The following is a 19270-nucleotide window of genomic DNA, read 5'->3' on the forward strand; positions in this document are numbered from 1 at the left end:
ACACCTATAAAGATGAACAGTGTACTGTTTGGACTTTAAGGAACTCACCGCGTATGGACAGATGAGTAAGAAATTGGTGACAGAGAACATATCCTCTACTCCCAAGATGTCTCAGGGTGTTAGGGAAGCAGAGGACAGTGATGTCACCTCAGGCTGAGAGCTCTTCTAAGGTGAAGTGACATTTGGCCCTTGAAGAATGAGTGAGAGTTAAATTGACCAGATCGTTAAGAGAATTTAAAAAGAAGGGACAGCACAGGCAAAGGCATAGAGGAGCAAGAACCTATAATGTTTTGAGAAGTTCAAGTAGCTCTCAAGTGATGTAGACATACAAAAAATTGCTGGATTATGAGGCTGGACTCCAATCACTTTAAGTCTTGAAAGCCTCACATGCCAGTTTGGACTTCACCAGAAAACATATTCGTGAAAGCTTTTAGGGAGAGGAGTGAGGTGTTCTGACGTGTGTTTTGGAAGTTCTGGTGGCATGTGAAGGGTGAACTGGAAGTTGAAAGGCCTGGAGGTTGGGCAGCTACTGTGGCAGCATGGTCAGGGGGCAGGAATGAGTCTACCCTGCACCAGAGAGGATGGAATGCAAGTCCTCCAGTATTTTTGAAGAAGAAGTGCAGGAAGTTGTGAAATATCTAGGTTGACTTCCGGGTTTCTGGCTTCTGGCTTGAGCAGCCTTAAGGGAATTGGCACCATTAATTGAGAGCAGGAACAATGGGAGAGCAGAGTGGGGGAAGGAGGAAAATGGGGTAAATTAGCTTTATGTGGAAATTGGGAATTGGGTGGGACATCCAAATGGAGATGTGCAGTGAGCAAATGAAAGTGGAAACAGATGATTATGTAAAGGATGTTGACAAAAAGAACAAATTGATCAAGCTGAAAAACTAGTAAAGAATTAGTAATAGTCTTCATTGATTAAATTAAAACATTGATAGCAGTAAAACCTACTTGATCTCTGCAATAAAGACCCAAGCTAAGGGACCAGTTCTACTTAACCATTGATGTAAGTGAGAATAAGACTAAATTAATGATAAATGATAGAGGCAAATATTTCTCAACTCTTCATCTCACATTCCAATGTTAAAATAACACTTAAAATTCTAATGGCTTTTTCAGGAATAACCAACCAAACAATTGGCCATCTCTCCTTCCTGATAGAAGATTTTCTTGAAATATAAAAGTGGTGAACAATCTAAGCTATTAAGTGGGTAAAGTTGGCATCACTGGCTGAAAATTAATTTATAAGAAATTTGGAAAACAGATAAAATTGTTAAATGCTATGTTTTTAAAAGTTGGAAATCTCTTAGATGGTACAAAGATTAAGAAGTACATGAGGTAAGAGTTGAGAACTTTTGCAACAATTTTGCCATTGAAAAATTTACTTCAACCTGAAAAAGAAAAAGAAAAGTAAATTAACAAAGAACATTTCCAATAAGCAGACCGAGCATGATTGGCTGAGAATGAGTTAGGAAAAAATTAAAATACCAATCAGCCTATAAGAGTAGTAAATCTATACCCAATTTCAAACAAACCCTCAGTCCTCCCTCAGAACTTTTAAAAACGAAAAAGAAAAACATTTTTAAGAACATTTGAAGTGCACAGCTGTTTCATGGTTCATAAAAATCACCAATTCCTGAGAAGCCTGTGACTTGAAATGCACACTTTCAATAGATTTTTGTTTGTTCAATTCATTAATTCCAAATCTTGATGAAAAAGTCTCACTAGTCTTACACCTTTCTCTTCTTTAAACTAATTTTTCTTTTCTTTTTTTTTCAAAGTCCACATACTTGACCCTTCTCTATGCTTTTGGTGCTTTAACTTCACTCCTTCATTCCCTCATTCATTCATTCATTCAGTTGCCCTTTTCTCTGCAGGAAACCAAAAAGGCATTCATTGTACTGAGGACAATTGGGAGCTGTCAGTTTTCCTTTCATCAGCTCCTCTTCATGATGGCCATTAGAAAAAAACTTTTATGAAGCCTTTACCTAATCTTCTTAGATGCACATATCATGGTAGAGAGAACGCTCTGTGAAACCCTCCTTCCTGGAATGAAAGAAGCACTCACAAGTTGCCTTAGTAAAGCCTTTGGCCATCTCCTCCATTTTTAAATTCTACATTTTTATAAACACCCTAGGGCCTATTACTTCTTTATTTTTACACTATTAATAGTGGCATTAGGAATAAAAAATCACAATTGTGACCTTATTATCTTTCTTATTATCTTATTATCTTGCTGGGCAAGGCAAATAGAATATTGAGTTTTGCCCCAATATTGCCCTAACGATAAGCTGTTTAGGAAATAGCTTTGTGACCTTGGGCATACACTTAATTTCTGTGGGCCTTAGCTTTCTCATCTGTAAAATTAGAGAGTATTGGACCAGGTTCCTGCCAAAGGCTGCGTTCACACGAACGATGAATCTAAGGCACTCTGGAGTTTGTGAGAAAGGCAAGGAGAAATTACAGTTCTCCTTATAAGTTTCCTAGCCATTAAAGTTGCTTTCCTGGATGGCTGAGAGAGAGAGAGTTTGACCTTGAGAATTTGCCTCAGTTACTATGTGCTCCTGCACCCAGGTCCTCGCTGTCCCTAAAAATGGTGAAGACGGACCAATCAGGAGGCCCAGGGAGATCAGAAGAGAGGGCTGCGGATACTGTAATTAAGGAAGTAGTGCGAAGAATGGCCATTAATTTTCCCATCAATATGAGATTGTTCTCCCGCTATTAGCCAGGGTCAAAAAGGGTCAGTTCTTGAATAAGATATCTGTCTAGATACCACAGGAAGTGGTGTTGCTAATTCATCATGTGGCACTTTATTGCTAAAGCAAGCGCCTATTTTGAGACTCATAAAGTTGCAGTTTGGATTGTGGCTTCTTCTATTTGCATATATATGCCACTGGTGAGGAAGTGGAGGTGGAAGGGAAGGCTACCCAAACATTTTCTCCAGAATGACCTGGCCAAATGTTGCTTTGAATAATTACATTCTTCCTCCTACGTAGCCTTCCCCAGCAGTTTCCACACATTGTCTCAAATCTTCAAAGCTTTTGCTGATGTGGGTTTAAAACCATAAGGACAAAACTGTTCGGACTCTTTGGTGGTGATGCCTGTTGCAGGAGATGCCTGTGGTGACTGCACAGCTTGGTCTGGATTAGTGGTTCAGAACTGAGTCTGCCAGGAAGAAGGACAGTTGAGTCACCTACCTCACTAGTCATTTGAAAAACGTCTATAAAGTATAAATGCACAAATATCTTATGTATTTTCTAATTCAGATCCTCAATTGTTGCCAGGAATAAATTTGCATTTCAAGAAGCATTAATTTCTCCAATATGCAGATGAAGCATTATTTTAGCAGGACTATGTCTGGAGAGGTGTTTTGACTGGGAGTTAAGAAACTCGAGTTCTGGGTTCTAATCTTGCAGTACCCACAAACTACCCATGTGATGAGGGTCAGGTCATCTTACCTTGGGGCTTTAGTGATCTCATCTACATATGACAAGATTTTGATTGACCCCCAGAAAGGCTTTCAACTGTTTTAATGTTTCTTGGCATAAAAGCTTCATGGATCCCAGGACATGTATAGTGCTCTGGAAATTTTGGGGAGCAAATGCATGTTAGGAACCTAAAGCGTATGCCCTGTCATCACATACTCAACGGTAGAGGAATGCTGGGGGCGCATGATGTGAGAGTTTGCCTCAACTTCTAGAATCTGGATAGACTGAGCTGATAAGAATTTTATATGATCTTGGTTCCATAGAAATTCTTTTCCTAAGAACTTTGTTCCCCTATGGGATTTTGGTCCCTAAGCAATGACATTCTGAGGAAGGGGGGCTTACTTGGATTGCTCAGCTGTGCCCTCATAGTGTGTACACGGGAAGACCTTAGATTCTGATGACATTCCCGTATCCCAGTGCACGTGGCTCCTTGTCCTCTTGAACATCAGGAATCATGTTTGCTCCTCTTTCTCCTTATTATAATTTGACTTTTTCTTTTCTAAAGGAAATTGTCTTCTCTTTTCATTTTTTTTGTGTTGGATATTCAAATTGGATATTCACTGAATTTTTCTGCAGGAGATTGGTCAAACCTGAACTATTTCAGCCTCTCAAATCAGTATTGTTCATGAAAAGAAGGAAAAAAAAAAAAGCAACGTCTCCCATTCTTCTTGGATTAACCTAGTTGCGTTTTCTAATTCATTTCCCACCAATCCATCCACTTTGGACTTCCTGAGGTCTCCTGAGGTGTTTTGATAGTTTTCCGTGAGTTCATTTTTAACCATGATATTCAGTGTCATTCATGAGCTGGATCCAAACTTGCTCTGCCACTCATTTTCCTTTTCCTCCTCCTACTCCAGAAAACCCTGTTTATCTACCTTTGAGAAGTTGTTTTTCTTATTTTTTTTTCCTGCTGGTTTCCCTGCTTGTGATTTATGTTCCATCTATCCAGCAAAACCTGCCGCTCCGTAGAGACGTAATTCCTTTTGGAGAGAGCCTTCATTAATGCATCTCTTTCCTCTGCTCACCACTTGGAAAATACTTTCCGAAATCCCATATGTATTTTGTATCCTTTTTTTGGACCCTAATCACATTTTACATTTCCTTGTCATTACTATGTACGTGCGACTTAATCCTGTATGAAACTGTAAACGCTGAGGGCAAAGATGGCCTTAAGCAAGGTTTACTGATGGAAGGAACGAATGTTCTTCAGCAAAGGCTTTGAAAACTTTCCATATGAAAGGCTGTTAAAATATTACATTATAAGGGTAATTTGATGAAATTTAAATTAGGTCTATAGAAGAAGCAGTAGAATTGCATCAATATTAAATTTCCTGATTTTGAGAATTGTGCTATAATTACCCAGGTGACTATCCTTATTCATAGGAAATTCCCACTGAAGTATTTAGGGTAAAGGGGCATGATGTATAAAAATTACTCTCAAATGATTAAATGTATATATTGCATCAATATCTATATTATATATAGATAATGATTTATGTAGATAAAGCAAATGTGGCAAAATATTAGCAACTAGTGGTCTGGGAGAAGACTATGGGTACTCTATTCTTATAACTTTCAAGCAAATTTGAATGTATTTCAAAGTGAAAAGTTAAAAAAATAAAAACTAAGTTGTTATATAATGTGTCTAATCAGAGATAATCATAGAAAAGCAGATCAAGTGCTGGAAAATAAAGTAAACATTTGTAGATGAAAAAGCAACTCTAGAGAGGAGCCTAGAATTCACCCATGTAATATTTTATAAATGATCTATAACACAGAACACATGATGAACTCTCCAAGTTACTGTGATGTAGGTCAATTCTTCTGGATAGTCAAAAGCTAAATGGTTAAGGGTAAATGGCAGGATAATCTGAAATGGTGCTTTGAATGGGAAAGAAGCAGCTACACCTCAAAACACAAGCATTGTGAGGTCGTGTCTCTTTCTAGGAAGAAAATAATCAAGTATAAATAGTAGTTGATTGACTCTTGCCAGAAGTAATGATGTAGAAAAAAGATTTCAAAAACTAATTGCAGCTGGTTTCTTTTGTGTTCTACTGCTCCTAAAGAGATGACAGGCATTATTGGGAAAGAGTTTGGAAGTAAAACATATTTTATATAGACTTACTTAAACATAAACATTTTGGTATCTATTGCTAGGTAACAAATCACCTCAAAATCCACTGGCTCAAAACAATTTATTATCTCACAATTTCTGTGATGCAAGGACTTGGGAGTAGCTTGGCTGGGTGGCCTTGAGTTAAGGTCTCCTATGAGACTGAATCAGTATGTTGGCAGGGGCACAGCCTTCTCAGGGCTCCTCGGGGGCTGCCACGTCTGCTTCCAAGGTGAGTTACTGCCGTGGCTGTCGGCAGGAGCCTCGGTTCCCCTGGTGAGTTTTCCATGGGACTGCTTGAGTGTCCTGACAAGACAGCAGGTTTTCGATAGAAAGGGAGATCCGAGAGAGCAGAATGGAAACCGCAATGCCTTTTACAACCTAGGTTTCAAAGTTATGCGCTGTAATTTCTGCAGCGTCCTGTTGGTTACACAAGTCCTCTCTGCTGGAGTAGAAGGGGATAACTAACACAAGTAGGGTCACTGGAGTCCAACTTAGATGGGTATGATTAGGGTTGCCAAAGCACAGTTGTTATAAAAGAGAAAAGAAAGAGAGAATTTCATAAAAGGGAAAAGAGGGTTTGTTTTGTGGACAGGTCCAGACAATTAAGAATTTTTAGGTTGAGAAGAATGAGTGTCAATATTATTAAGGTATATAAAATCATGAGACATCTAGGAAAATAAATACAATTTTATCCACCACATTTTAGAAAAACAAGCAGCGTTTGAAGTTTCTTTTTCCTAATAAGAAAGGTCTGTATTGTTTTCCCAACAGGAAATAAGTAGACCAGAAAATGTAACTGAAAATATAACTAGATCCCAGGAAATATAGCTGGGATTCAAAATGATTTAAACAAACTCTCCCACTTCTTCTGTTATTTCTCTCAATCATCACATGCAAAACCTCAGCTTCGTTTCTGATTTCACCCTTGCCAAGACCCCTGTGGCACTGAGTCCTGCCAATTCTTTCTTTTACTGGTTTCTTACATACTTCCTATTTTTTAGGAGAACATGTCCCACCCCACACCTGAGCGCAGTAGCTGCCACGCAGTTTCTTTGCCTCCAGAATCTGCTTCATTTTTATCAGATTTTCTACACCCTTTCTGTGTTAATCTTCAAAACACCTCCATTATCAAATAATGTCCCCTGCTCAAAGACTTGAAAGTATTCCACCACATGAAGGATAAATTAGTCCAAATTCCTTAGCCTGGTGTTTGAGAGCCTTTGTCACTGGCCACTGGGCACTTTTTTAGTTTTGTTTGTCACCAGCCCTTACAGAACCTCCTGCCCTCCACCCCCAAGGCTTGGCTGACACCTTTTGTTTTTCCTTGTGACACCTCCCGATGGTTTCCCTTTATTACAGGTGTGACACTGAGGGCGGATCACAGGTGTGTAATCAGTCAAGGGCATTACAATCTCTGCTCTGTTCTAATTGTCTGACATTAGAAATTCAGTGTATGAGGATAAGAGACCCTCTTACAGAGTCAATGAGATTTTGTGTGTGAGTGATGTGCATGAAGTAGGCATGTGATGATTTCTAGTTGCTTTTCTTTTCAAAGCCTCTGTTTAAATCTGGCCTCTTTCGTGAGCCCTTGCCATTTATATTGATTTTCACCTCCTCCTAAAATCTTGGCTACTCTATCTAATTTAGATTGTATGGTCAGTTTGTATTCAAACACCATAATTACATGGAACCTTGAAGAGGGAGTGAGATCTTACTGGTTTGTACAGGATAGTGTGATGCCCCAGTATAATGCCCCAGAGTAATTTGGGCAGAGAATAAAAAAGTATTGGCAAAACCTCCTTGAGGGCCTGGGGGAAAATGTGGAAAGATTAAACACCCCACATGGGGAATTTCTAATATTCTCACAGGCACTGGTGACTACCAATTTAATAGGCCAAGCCCTCGATCTTGGGGCTTGTCCTTAGGAAACTTATTCCTGCAAAGGAGAAACAAGCCTACTTATAATTATGCCTAAGGGTCACCCTAAGAGAACCTCTTTTGTTGCTCAGATGTAGTCTCTCTCTCTCTCTAAGCCAACTCTGCAGGTGAACTTACTGCCCTCCCCCCTTCACGAGACTTGAGTCTTGGGTGTAAATCTCCCTGGCAACATGGGGCAGAACTCCTGTGATGAGCCTGGCCCCAGCATTGAGGGATTGAAAGCCTTCTTAACCAAAAGGGGGAAGAAAAAAGTTTCAGTGTTTGAAAGATTTCAAATAAAGTCAAGAGGTCATTTGGAAGTTATTCTTATGCATTATATAGTTATCCCTTTTTAGTTTTTAGTGTATTACAATAGCTAGAATAAAATACCTGAAACTGTTGAATTGTATTCCTATAGCTTTGATTCTTGAAGAGGACAGTATAACTATTACATTATGACCATGTGACTGTGAAAACCCTGTGGCTGCCACTCACTTTATCCCGTGTATGGACAAATGAGTAAAACAAATAAGGACAAGAAATTAATAGTAGGGGGGATAAGGGGTAGGGGATGTTTTGGGTGCTCTTTTTCATTTCCATTTTTATTCTTATATGTATTTTTTAGAGTAATGAAAATATTAAAAAATGGATTGTGGTGATGAATGCACAGCTAAATGGTGCTGTGAAGCACTGACTGTACACTTTGTTATGTGACTATATCTCAATAACATTGCATCTAAAAAAATCCTGGCGATTTATTTGCTAAATGGACCTGTTTGGAAAGTATTATATTCTAGCTCTAATTCTTCTCCCCAGTAGATTTTGAATGCTGAGAGCAGAGACCATCTTCATAAGTCACTGTAGCCCCCGTAGTTCCTCACTTTTAGAGCTCTAGTGAATATTGCTTGTGGACTTTTTTCACGTGTTTGTGGGTGATGATGGGTAGGGCTGGTGTAGAGTACCTCCCAAAGTTGGTGACATGCTGGTGACCAGGATCTTCCCCAGACTACCCCCTGATGCCCCGTAGGGAAAGATGATAAGGTTGGCTGGGCATGTGTGAGGCTTTGCTTCTGTGTCCCCACAGCCACTTTCTCCAATGCTAATTGTGTTATGTCTCATGCTTACTGCAACGTCTTGTCTGTGGCCATCCTCTGTGTGAGACCGCCAGGTATCTCAAGGTACCTCGGTGGCTGGCAACCTCAGTGTCTTGCCCAGTTTTTGCTTAATGTGAAGTGCCCAACTGGATGTTGGACCCTTTACTGAGCACTTCATGATAATGTTTAGGGGCTTTTTGTTGTTGTTTATAGCCATTATAAGTTTATAAAATAGAATTTGTGACTGTGTTTCCCTATATTGATATTGGAGACCATATTAAGTTATCTCATATTTTATAAGTTTCTGAGGAATGCTGTGTCACTGCCGTTACAAGGTATAATTTCACTTAGTGAAATATCTTTCCTGTGGTATTTGATGTTAGCAAAATGACACGAGTCTTCTCCGAAACTTGTATTGCTCTTGTACCGCTTAAAAGGAGCAATTATGTGTTGGTTAAGTTCATGTGTCAACTTGGCCAGGTCTACACTTGTTTAGTCAAGGAACCACTGACCTGGGAGGGTTTTCATGGATTTAAATCAGTTAGTCAGTTGATTGCATCTCTGGCAACTTACATCTGCAGTCAACAAAGGAGATTGCCTTCAGCAATGAGAGAAGTCTCACCCGATTCATTGAAGGTCTTAAAGGGAGAAGTGATGATTTGGGCAGTCAGAAGGAAGAATTTCCATCTCTACTTCAGCCAGCCAGCTTCTCCTGGGGAATTCATCAGAACTTTTATCGGCACTTCCAACTTGTGGGCTGCCCTATGGAATTTGGACTTGCCAGTCCTATGGTCATGTGAGCTGATTCCTATAATAAATCTCATAATATTTACATAAACATGTATCCTTTTCGTTCTGTTGCTCTGGAGAACCCTAATACATAATGCCTGGGTAATATAATGTGTCCTTAGGATAACTAGCCTTGGACAGTGAAAATAAAAATTATGATACTGCCTCAGGGATTCCTTTTCTCATCAAAGCAGTGTTTCCATGGAAGCCCTGTCAGAGGTTGTTCTCAGGGCAATCAGCAGTGTTACCCTTTCCACACCTTAGTACCCTGAAGCTGGAGCACTGATGCTGTTTGCAGGTTACAAAGCTCCAGGAAAAATACACTGCCTTCTGCCACATTTGGGCTGAGCAGTTTAAAGAAAAACGAGTGCATCCTTTTGATAACATAATAAAGCAGTCACATGAAATAGATGGTTCTTGATACCCAGGAGGAAAAAAACGTGGAAATGTGGCTGTTCCTAATCAAAAGTAGTTTTGATGTAGAGGACAATGGGAAGATTTTAGGGGTAGGAAAAGAGCCCGGTCAAAAGCTGGTCAAGGGCACCTGAGTTATTCACATGCAAACACTTGATGATTCCTGGAAAGAAACAGATTTTAGAGCCAAAAAGAATCGTCTGGAATTACTTATCCCTCTGTTGTTGCAGAAATTAATTAGTAAATCAACGCCCCATTATCTATTTCTTCTTAACACACTGATAAAGAAACTACTGCCTATCATCAGAACCCCAGCTCCTCCATTGTTAGGATTTTATTCAACCTGATTATTACTGAGGCTTCTTTGGTGCAATAAACAAAGTCTGCCTTCCTAAGAGAGCTCTGCCAACGTGGAGGCAGCAAGAGTTAACTCTGCCGGCTGGGTTTCCACTTTCTAATGGGAATACTTCAGCAGTGCTAATCAGTTGTACTGATTTTCTGTTTTGATTTTTTTCCATAATAATTAAGTGAATGATCTGGAATGCAATCAAGGTTGGCACTAGGGGTTCATGCAAATGACTCTTTATTTCTTACATTTTAAATTTTGCTAACTGGAGCCATAAGGGATGTTATTTGAAGCCTAAAACTGCAGGTGGGTGAGTAGGAGGATTGAGGCCCAATTTTGAATTTTGTATGTATAAAAAATGTCTATTTTAATGAGGCAGAGCACCGCTGTGTTGGCTTTTTAAATTGAAATAATGCTATTTTTTTAAATTGTATTTTGTTTTCATTTGCGCTCCAAGTGGAAAATTATAGTATAGAGACATGGTGACACAGCTTAAAAGAGAGAAATCAGGTAGAAAAATGTGTTGAATTTTCCCTCCTTCAGAGTAAGCATAAAGGAAAAAGAGTATGTTTATCACCAAAACTCATAGAAGAAAACAAGTAAAATGGAAAAAGTTATATGTACTGCCCTATCAACTTTTTATTTAGATTGTAAATCAGTGTCTTTATTAAATAAGACAAAGCAAGGCAAAAGGACTGAATATAGTTTCTGAACATAGTGAAATGTTGCATTTCTATCGCTCTTTGTAGTGTTTTAGCATATTTGTGAAAGTTTTCTTCCCCCCACCATATTTAACATTTGAATTATTTTCATAAAGTGTACATATGAGTACACTCATATGTACACTTTGAGTGTACTCATATGTACACTCATATGTACACTCATATGTACATATGAGTGTACATTATCTCTGCATCTTGATCTAGCAATTCTTTTAGCTTTTTACATTTTATTCTCTGCTGTAGATTTTTTTGGAACTCAGTTAACTTTTTTATTATAATTAGGAGAATGCTTTGGGAATAAGATCTCAAGTGATACATATTTTGGATGTATTGATATTTTCCCTTCTGCAAATGCCACTTGCAACTGCTCAGTGCAGTCTGATTTTTCTGTATGCTAAATTTCAAAAGCAATGGGGAGGTGAACAAATTTTGCTTCTTTTCTGAAGAAAAAATTCACAGTGCATTTCATCAGGAGCTAAGCAACAAGGGAAACCAAAAGATTGGCGTTAAAAATTTTACATTAAAAGAGAACACACAGCCTTTCTATTTTGGGAAGCTTGGTTCATTATGTGTGGCGATTTCTGACTTTACAGGCTCAACGTTTCTAATTGGAAAATGGGTGTCTGATTCTGAGATGGTGGCTCAGGATAGAGACTTTACAGTCTGGGGTAATTGTTTGTGAATAGATGGCAGGTTACTGCTTCACCAGCCTCTATCTTGACTTTGTGGAAAGGATGACAGTTAATATACATATTTCACTCTTCAGTGAAGCTGAATGTGTATCTTGACATAAAACAGTGAGGCAGAGAGATCTGCCGTGGTTGTTACTGCCAAATAGACTAAACATTTTCTTTTATTTTGATGAGTGAGGAAAATTCTAGGCATGTATTACATGTCTTCAGCTGTAAAATGGAGATGAAATCACTTACTTCTTAGATCAATTGCTGTGAAGATTAAATAGATAATACACATAGTGTTTCAACACTGTGCCTGATGGTCAGCAGTCAGAAAATGTTAGCTGTTATTTATTATCATTTTAATTATTATTTTTATTCATCCCTGTTAAATGGAATAGCTTTAGTTACATAGTATTGAACTTCAGATTTTATTACTCCTGTGAGAGTAATTTGAACTAATCTATAAACCGTACTTTGGCTACCCTTTTATGCTTTATACGTTGGAATTATTTACTCATGATAGATATCCCCCTTTTTAAGAATGTTACAGTCTCAATGGCTTATACTACCTCATAATTATTCTCCATATTCATGATACATTTTCCTTATTCCAAATCAAACATTTTCTTTCATGTTAGCCTTTAGTCAGAGATATAAAATTTGTCATAATATGCTTGGAGACGATCTTATATTAAGATTGTCCTGAAACACAGGCCCAGCCTCTCCAGAACATCAACTAGTTCCATCCCCATATCCCATATTATCGACACCCCTTTCAACTGAAAAAGTTAGAATGGACATAGCCAGATACCCCTAAAGAGAGGGAGAAAGATCAAAGGTGATGGTGGAGTTATACAGAGAAGGTCAGGTTCAACAAATGAGTATGATTGCTAAATCATTATAGTGATATTTCTTTTAGTCTCCTGTATCTCGGTGCAGCTAGAAGTAAAAACCTAAAATTGTGGAATTGTAACCTATACCAAACTCTGAAATTTGTTCTACAACTAATCGCTGCAGTGCGCGTTGATGTTTATTGTTTTTTTGTATGTATGTTATTTTTCATAATATAAATAAATAAATAACAATACCCCATCTATCCATTTACTCTGCATTTTGCCTTTTTACTTACAATATATCAGATACCTCTTCAGAACTCATAGATCTAACTCATCATTTTAATAGCTGAACAATTTTGCAAAGAATGGATGTATCAAATTATTCTACTACGGATGGATATTCCGGCTGTTCCCTCGCTGTGCTTTACATCATGATAAACAAGGAGCTAATCAATATCCTTGCCCAGATTAACATTTAAAAAAAAATTGTCCTCTTGAACAATTTCAAAGAATTTAATATTTCCTCATTTGGTCTTTCCTCCTGTATTTGAAGGGGAAACTATTCTCTAAGGTTAGATTTTTTTGCTGCTGTTGTTTATTATTTGTTTGTATATTTTAAGAAAAACGTATCTTTTGAAGCCATGAGGTTCTTATGCAACAAATTTGGTTCCAAAATACTAAAAGTGGTCAACCTCGTAGTGTGAAAAGTCAGTATAACTTTTCAGATTACCTTTTGATCATATAATCTGGCCCATTTGTTACCAGTGCCACTAACCTCACATCAGATAGGTTAATGCTTATTTTCTTTTAAATGAGTAAATAGATTTGCTAGTTCTAACTTCATGCCCATTTGTATAGAGGTTAGATCACAGTCTGACAACTAAACTCTCCCTCCTTATGAGATGCTGAGTCCCCAGAGTGAAGAGGTGGCACGTGAGTCCCAGGCGCATGCCATTGCAGGTGTTACACACCAGGCCTTGCACACAGTAGGTGCTAAATAAATGCCTATGGTCGGCTTCACTTGAATATCCGCCTCAAACTAGACATCTCTAACACTGCGTCACTGCTTCTGTGCATCCGCTGCGTGAGGGGCTTACCATCTACTTGAGGTGCTCAGCTCAGCCCTTTCTCTCTATTCAGTCTCCACGTCCTATCAATTGTGCCTTCTGAAAATCTCCCAGGTTTGCGTAAACCCTCCAAACTCCAATCCCACTTCCTTAGTTTGGCACAGTCTGGGTCTCCCCTGTCCCCTCTCTAATAGCCTTCCCCTCTGGTTCACAGCCAGAGGGATCTTTCTCATGTCATCTGCTGTGGTCACTCTACACCTGTTACCTGCCTGTTACCCTCAGACAAGGTTCACATACTTTACTCTAGTTTATAAAACCCATCATGATACACCCCTATTCCTTTTCTCCAGCTGTCCCTTTTCCCTTATCATGAATTATTTGGAGCTTCCTAAATGTGCCTAGCCCTCCCTCGCCTCTAGACATCTGAACATGCAGTTTCTGGGCCTGGAACATTCTCCCCACCTCTTCTCCCTCCTTTGCCTGCCTAACTCTTTTTCAAGCTTCTGAATATTTATGATTTATTTTTCCATTATGGTCTTCCTTCCTCCCAATAAGACCACTTTCAGTTTTTCTAACAGCAGCCTCTAAACAGCTCCTCACTCTGTTCCGTGTATCTATTTTTTAGGCATCTCTGTATGATCGGATAATTTCTTTTCAGCAGATGGAGAAACTAGAGGACTCAATTTAAGACGTTTGTATCACCTACTAAATTATAAGTGTCTTAATGGGAAGGTTTGGGATTAGCCCCCTGTCTGATCTCCAGCATTCACCCAGCACCGAGGATAGAGTAGGCATTCAACCCTGGTGGAATGAATTGAATAATCTCAGTCTGAGCCTGAGGTGCTGCTCTCTTAAGTCAGTGGAGCTTCTGTTTCATCGTTTATTCTCTAGAGCAAATGAGGCCAGATTTCTCTGCCGGCCCTCTTCTTCCTGAGGGAAATGTGCCTGGGGGAAAACCCTGGAGGCCCGTGTCGCTCTGAGTTGCTGTGGTGGATTCCTTTAAGGTTGGCTGGGATGCATGAGAAGGGCTATTGCAGGGGTGACAATTAATGATGGTGTACTTCACACAACCGTAGCCTCCCTGCACAACACGAGGGCCACCTCTCTCTCCTGACTCGTGAAATCTGGTGGCCCCTCTGTTTAATTACGTGGCTTGTTTGGTGTGTTTCAGCCGTAGTGGCGGACAGTTCCCACTGGTCAATGCTGTGCTGAAAAGAGCTCCGTTTGGACCATTTTAATGCATCTCTAATTTGGATTTTTTTTTTCCTTGTAGATTATTCTTCAGAAAAAAAAATGGTTATCTCTTTGAACTCATGCCTGGGTGTTGTCTGTTTGTTGCTCTGCCACTGGGTCGGAACGGCATTGCCTCTGAATCTTGAGGACCCTAACGTGTGCAGCCACTGGGAAAGGTAAGCGTTCCGCAGGCAGTGTGAGAAATAACTTCTGATGAGTTCCTTTACGTGCTGTCACCAGCGCACCAATGTATAAAATCAGAATTTGAGAAGAGATTGTGAAATTCCCGTTAAGTAAAAGTCATTAGTTCTGTCTAGTAAAGTGGATAATATTACTCACTTTGATCTTTTTGTACATGCATATTATGTTTTAAAAATTGATGTATCTGGTTCTAACACTGGTGCAGTTGTAAGATCCAGGGAAACCATTAATAGCTCTATTAAAATGCTCTCCCTAAGGTTTTATCCCTGCCGTGAATCTATTGGCAGTCATCTTGGGAAACTGGACATATGCATGGGAACCAATGAGTGAGCAGTGAAAGCAGCATGGACTAATGTGAGGAGAGGTTGAAATGGACGGCATTTTAGAAATTGTGCTGTAGGTGGCCTGAAAAGGGAAACTTGATTTCCAAAGCAGTGTCCTCTGGGATGCTCTCGAAGAACTCAGCGAGAGTGGATAGGAGTGGTTGGTAGGCGTCCCAGGATTGGAAGGTAACTTGAATCCAGTGTCACATGGCCCTCCAAGGACTGTGCCCATCAGGAACAGAGTCAGTACAATCTCGGGAAAAGGTCAGATTGGACAGTTCGTGTGAAGGCAGATGACCCACTGGTCAGATCTGGACAGTTTTCAGTAGGAAATACAAAAGAAGAACACAATGTGTCTCCCTGCAGTGGTCTTGTTGTCTCTCCTGGAACATAGAAATAGCACAAAGACATATGGATATCACCATACAATCAAGTACAGTCTGCTCTGCCCTACTAAACTACCTGAATTCCTAAGAAGTTATTATTATCCAAAAACAACATTGTAAGAGCCAAGTGTTTCAATGGAACCTAAGGTGTTGATACTAGAGAACAGCATGTGTTTCTAAACAGCTGTAGGTGTAATTCCATCAAGCTCTTGGCCTGTCTTCCCACCATCCTCAGCACCGTGTTTGGCACACTTTGCAGGCCTTCTGCTCACCTGTGCAGCTCACTGTCAGGATGCACAAGACTGGAGCCTCTCACATACAGCAGCTGTATCACAACTGGGGCATCCTGGGTCTTCACACAGTTGGGCATTTTGGGGGAGGGCTTGCCCCCACCCCTCCTGTCCATTGGCAGTGTTATAATCCATGGAACAAGAGTCTCATCTCCTGCTCAATCATTATGAAATCATAAGCTACAGAGGAAATATGGGTTTGTTAGAAGCTTCTACATATTTGTGGAGTTAACTAGGTTATACCTAATTTAGGGGCAGGGATCTAGGTATTATTTTTTAATCTTCAAAGCACCCCCATATAACATTTCATGAATATTTGTTAAAATAATAAACATAGATAAGTGAGTATACGAATGGGGACATATTGAATTTAGAAAAGGAGAGCTCATTGGTAGTTGAACTTCTTGGAGGATGTGTGATACAATAAAATATGAATCAGCAGATCTTGGGAACTGCATTGATTGTAAGATGTGAAGGAGGCAGAGAAGGTTGAGGTTTAGAACCTGCTGCATGAAAGAACATGTCATTGCGTGTGTGGGAAAACAAGAGGAAGAGAGTAAGAGGGCCTAAGAGGATGTTTTTGTTAAATGTTTTCATTTTAATGTGGCAGTTGTGATCCTAAGAAGTTGTGTGCAAGATGAAATTTAAAAAAATTATTAACAAAAACTTTGTTTTTGTTTGAAATATGGGCTTGAAAGTGAATGGGGATGTTGATTTGGTGGTCTCCAGTATGTTGAGATGGGAACAGAGGGAAAGAGTGTAAAGAGAAAAGAATCCAAGGCTCCAACTTATCCAGCATTCACTGAGAAGTACATTTTGTCCATATTCTTTGCTCAACATTTTCCCAAACTTGCTAACACATATTTGCATTGTTTTTTCACCACTGATAATCTCTATTGCTTTGCATTTGCGTGTGCTCAAAAAATAATTTGAAGGAGTGAGCCAATTTTTTGATAGGAAATGAAATGGCCTATCGTGGGCAAAAGATAGACAAAATGACATACGCACACACACACACAATGGCAGACTAATTTTTCTCTCTCTTTTTAAACTTTTAATTTTGATATAATTTCAAACTTATTGCAAACAATTGCAAAAATAATACAAAATCAAAACAGAGAACTCCCTACCCAAATACCCAGATTTATCAGCATTTAACTTTTGGGGCAGATTAATTTCTAAATCTAAAAATTCACAAGTGATTGGAGTAACTTCTAAAACATTGACTAATAGGGATGAAAACCTAGTGTGGGCAGATAGGTAAATGGTGGGGAATTTCTCTCTGACTATTTCCTATAGACTGCTAGGAAGAAGGAACTACTGCTGCAGTCTTACTGAAAACTTTCCTGTTATAAGGCCAGATAATGATTCTTTGAATAAAGGTGAAAGAAAGTGGGATTGTTTTGGCAACAATGGAAAAGGAGGAGCAAGATGGATTAAAATGACCGAAAAAAGGTGAAGGTGACAGGTTTTCCGGTGTTTTCAAAACTTGAAAGAGGTTGGATTGAAATGGGGAGATGAAGATTAGCTTCAACGAACTGGTTCTCGATAGTAAGGCTGAATAGGACTCAGTCTAAGTTTTTCTTACCCTAAAAGCCACAGATCACCAATGTTTCAGAGTCATGTCACATCAGCATGACTGGGAGCTTGTTGGAAATTCTCGGGCCCTTCCCGGACCTCCTGGGTGGAATCTGCGTTTTAACATGGCCCCGAGCAGTGTGTCTGCACACTTGAGTTTGAGGAGCCCCTAACTAAAACACTCCTATCAGTGCCTTCAGCTGCACCCTCCATTCGTCTGAATGTCTGTGTATAAATAGCGATGTGCTTCATTTTAGCGTGGCCATTGTGATCCTAAGAAGGTGGACATAAAATGAAATTAGTGAAAGTGATTAAACATTTAATATACGCTAGAGGTGTTCATTATTGAAGGAATTCTGCAGAAAATCCTCTTGGAAAATGAATAATTCTAGGAAGAAGCTGCTCCTTCTCCCCATCCCCTTTCCCTGTTTGGCAAATGTAAGCTTTTCCCCTCTCTTGGGGTTTCTTCTAAAGAAGACACAACTCAAGAGAACTATTCCTTGCCCGACCCGTTGGTAGGGGACAGAGTAGTGGCAGTGACTGAATCAGCAGTCCTCTAGTGAGCAAGGATCAGAAATGAGGATTATGGCCACATCTGATTAAATTAACAAGATAATTTAGGCAAATAACATGTAATGAAACACTTGGAATGTATCCAAGTGATGATGGCTTCTCCCCCCACCCCCGCCCCATGCACACACTTTCCTTTGACCTTAAATTAAACATTGCTGTGGTTTCTCCCCAGATACTACTTAATAGGTTAAAATCACAGCGATGATAGGTTTTCAGTATGCGTGAGAAGATTAAACAAACAAGCAGAAAATAAAGTTGTGCCTTCTCGATGCTGAAGATGTGCAGAATTGGGCTCCAGTTCCTTTTGATGCCAGTTTCTGCCACTCACTGCATCCTCTAGAAGCTTTGCCTCCCCGTGTTCTGGTGACATCTGAGAGGGGCTGGAGGAGTCGGTGGCACTGGGGGTCCTTTAGTTAGCGCTGACTCTAGACTGGCTCCCAGCAATGGGAGTCAGTGCTGCTCATTTGAGGGGAGAAAGGATTAGACCGGACAATCAGAAAGGCTCCTCCCCACGTGTGACTTTAGGAGCAGCTGCAAGTGGAGGGAATGGAAACTGCTAGCAGAGCAGGGAAAGTTCAAACAGCAGCCCATGCTCTTGCCCAAGCCCCAGCAGAGGAGGCAGGCCGCGCTTGCAGATGTGTCCCTTCATTAGATGAGCGCACAACTTCCAGTCAGCGGGCTTCTCAAGCAGCGATAACAGCTTAGTTGTCTAATGATAGGTGAGTACTGAGAAAACCACGTTGTGGACACTTCCTAAGTTCGAGGCAGTTATTGTAATTTGAAGACTATTTACTAACATTGAAACGTGCTCACGATATATTCTCAAGTTAAAAGGGCAGGTTTCAAAATTAGGCGTATAGCGTGATTATAATGATAGAAAAACAAAACCAAACTAAAAACTAAAAACTCCATGCGACTGTGAAGAAGCCCAGCAAAATGCTATTAGTGGTTAAATAAGAGTTGTAGAATTCTCTCTCTCTCTTTTTAAAAGTTCTTTCCAATTTTGTAAAGTGATTATGATAGCTTTAAAAATAAGACAAAAGGAGAAAAGATTGTATTGAAAGGAAACAGAATATATAAAGAAGAAAAGAAAAGAAATTTGAGGTTGAAAAGGCTTATGTCCCCTCCCCTGCACATTTAAGTGGAAGTCTCACTCTCTGATTATTGTAAAAAGTAATTTATATCATCAGTCTTGAATTGGTATTGAGCCTCTGAATACT

General features: G+C 39.6%; 1 protein-coding gene across 3 annotated transcripts in view; it reads left to right on the plus strand.

Annotated features, from left to right (window-relative positions):
* Nucleotides 1–19270, plus strand: part of MEGF10 (multiple EGF like domains 10) — a 164830-nt gene that overhangs the window by 27571 nt on the left and 117989 nt on the right. The window contains exons 1-2 of one of the 3 annotated variants that reach the window (XM_077138303.1): nucleotides 5725–5833; nucleotides 14740–14875. In XM_077138303.1, the coding sequence (XP_076994418.1) occupies nucleotides 5758–5833; nucleotides 14740–14875 (212 nt within the window). In that variant the 5' untranslated portion in view covers nucleotides 5725–5757. Of the gene's footprint in view, nucleotides 1–5724; nucleotides 5878–14739; nucleotides 14876–19270 lie in introns of those variants that run through there. The other 2 variants (XM_077138305.1, XM_077138304.1) reach the window with 2 other exon arrangements.

This window comes from Tamandua tetradactyla, chromosome 20, assembly GCF_023851605.1.
Source record: "Tamandua tetradactyla isolate mTamTet1 chromosome 20, mTamTet1.pri, whole genome shotgun sequence".
NCBI lineage: Eukaryota > Metazoa > Chordata > Mammalia > Pilosa > Myrmecophagidae > Tamandua > Tamandua tetradactyla.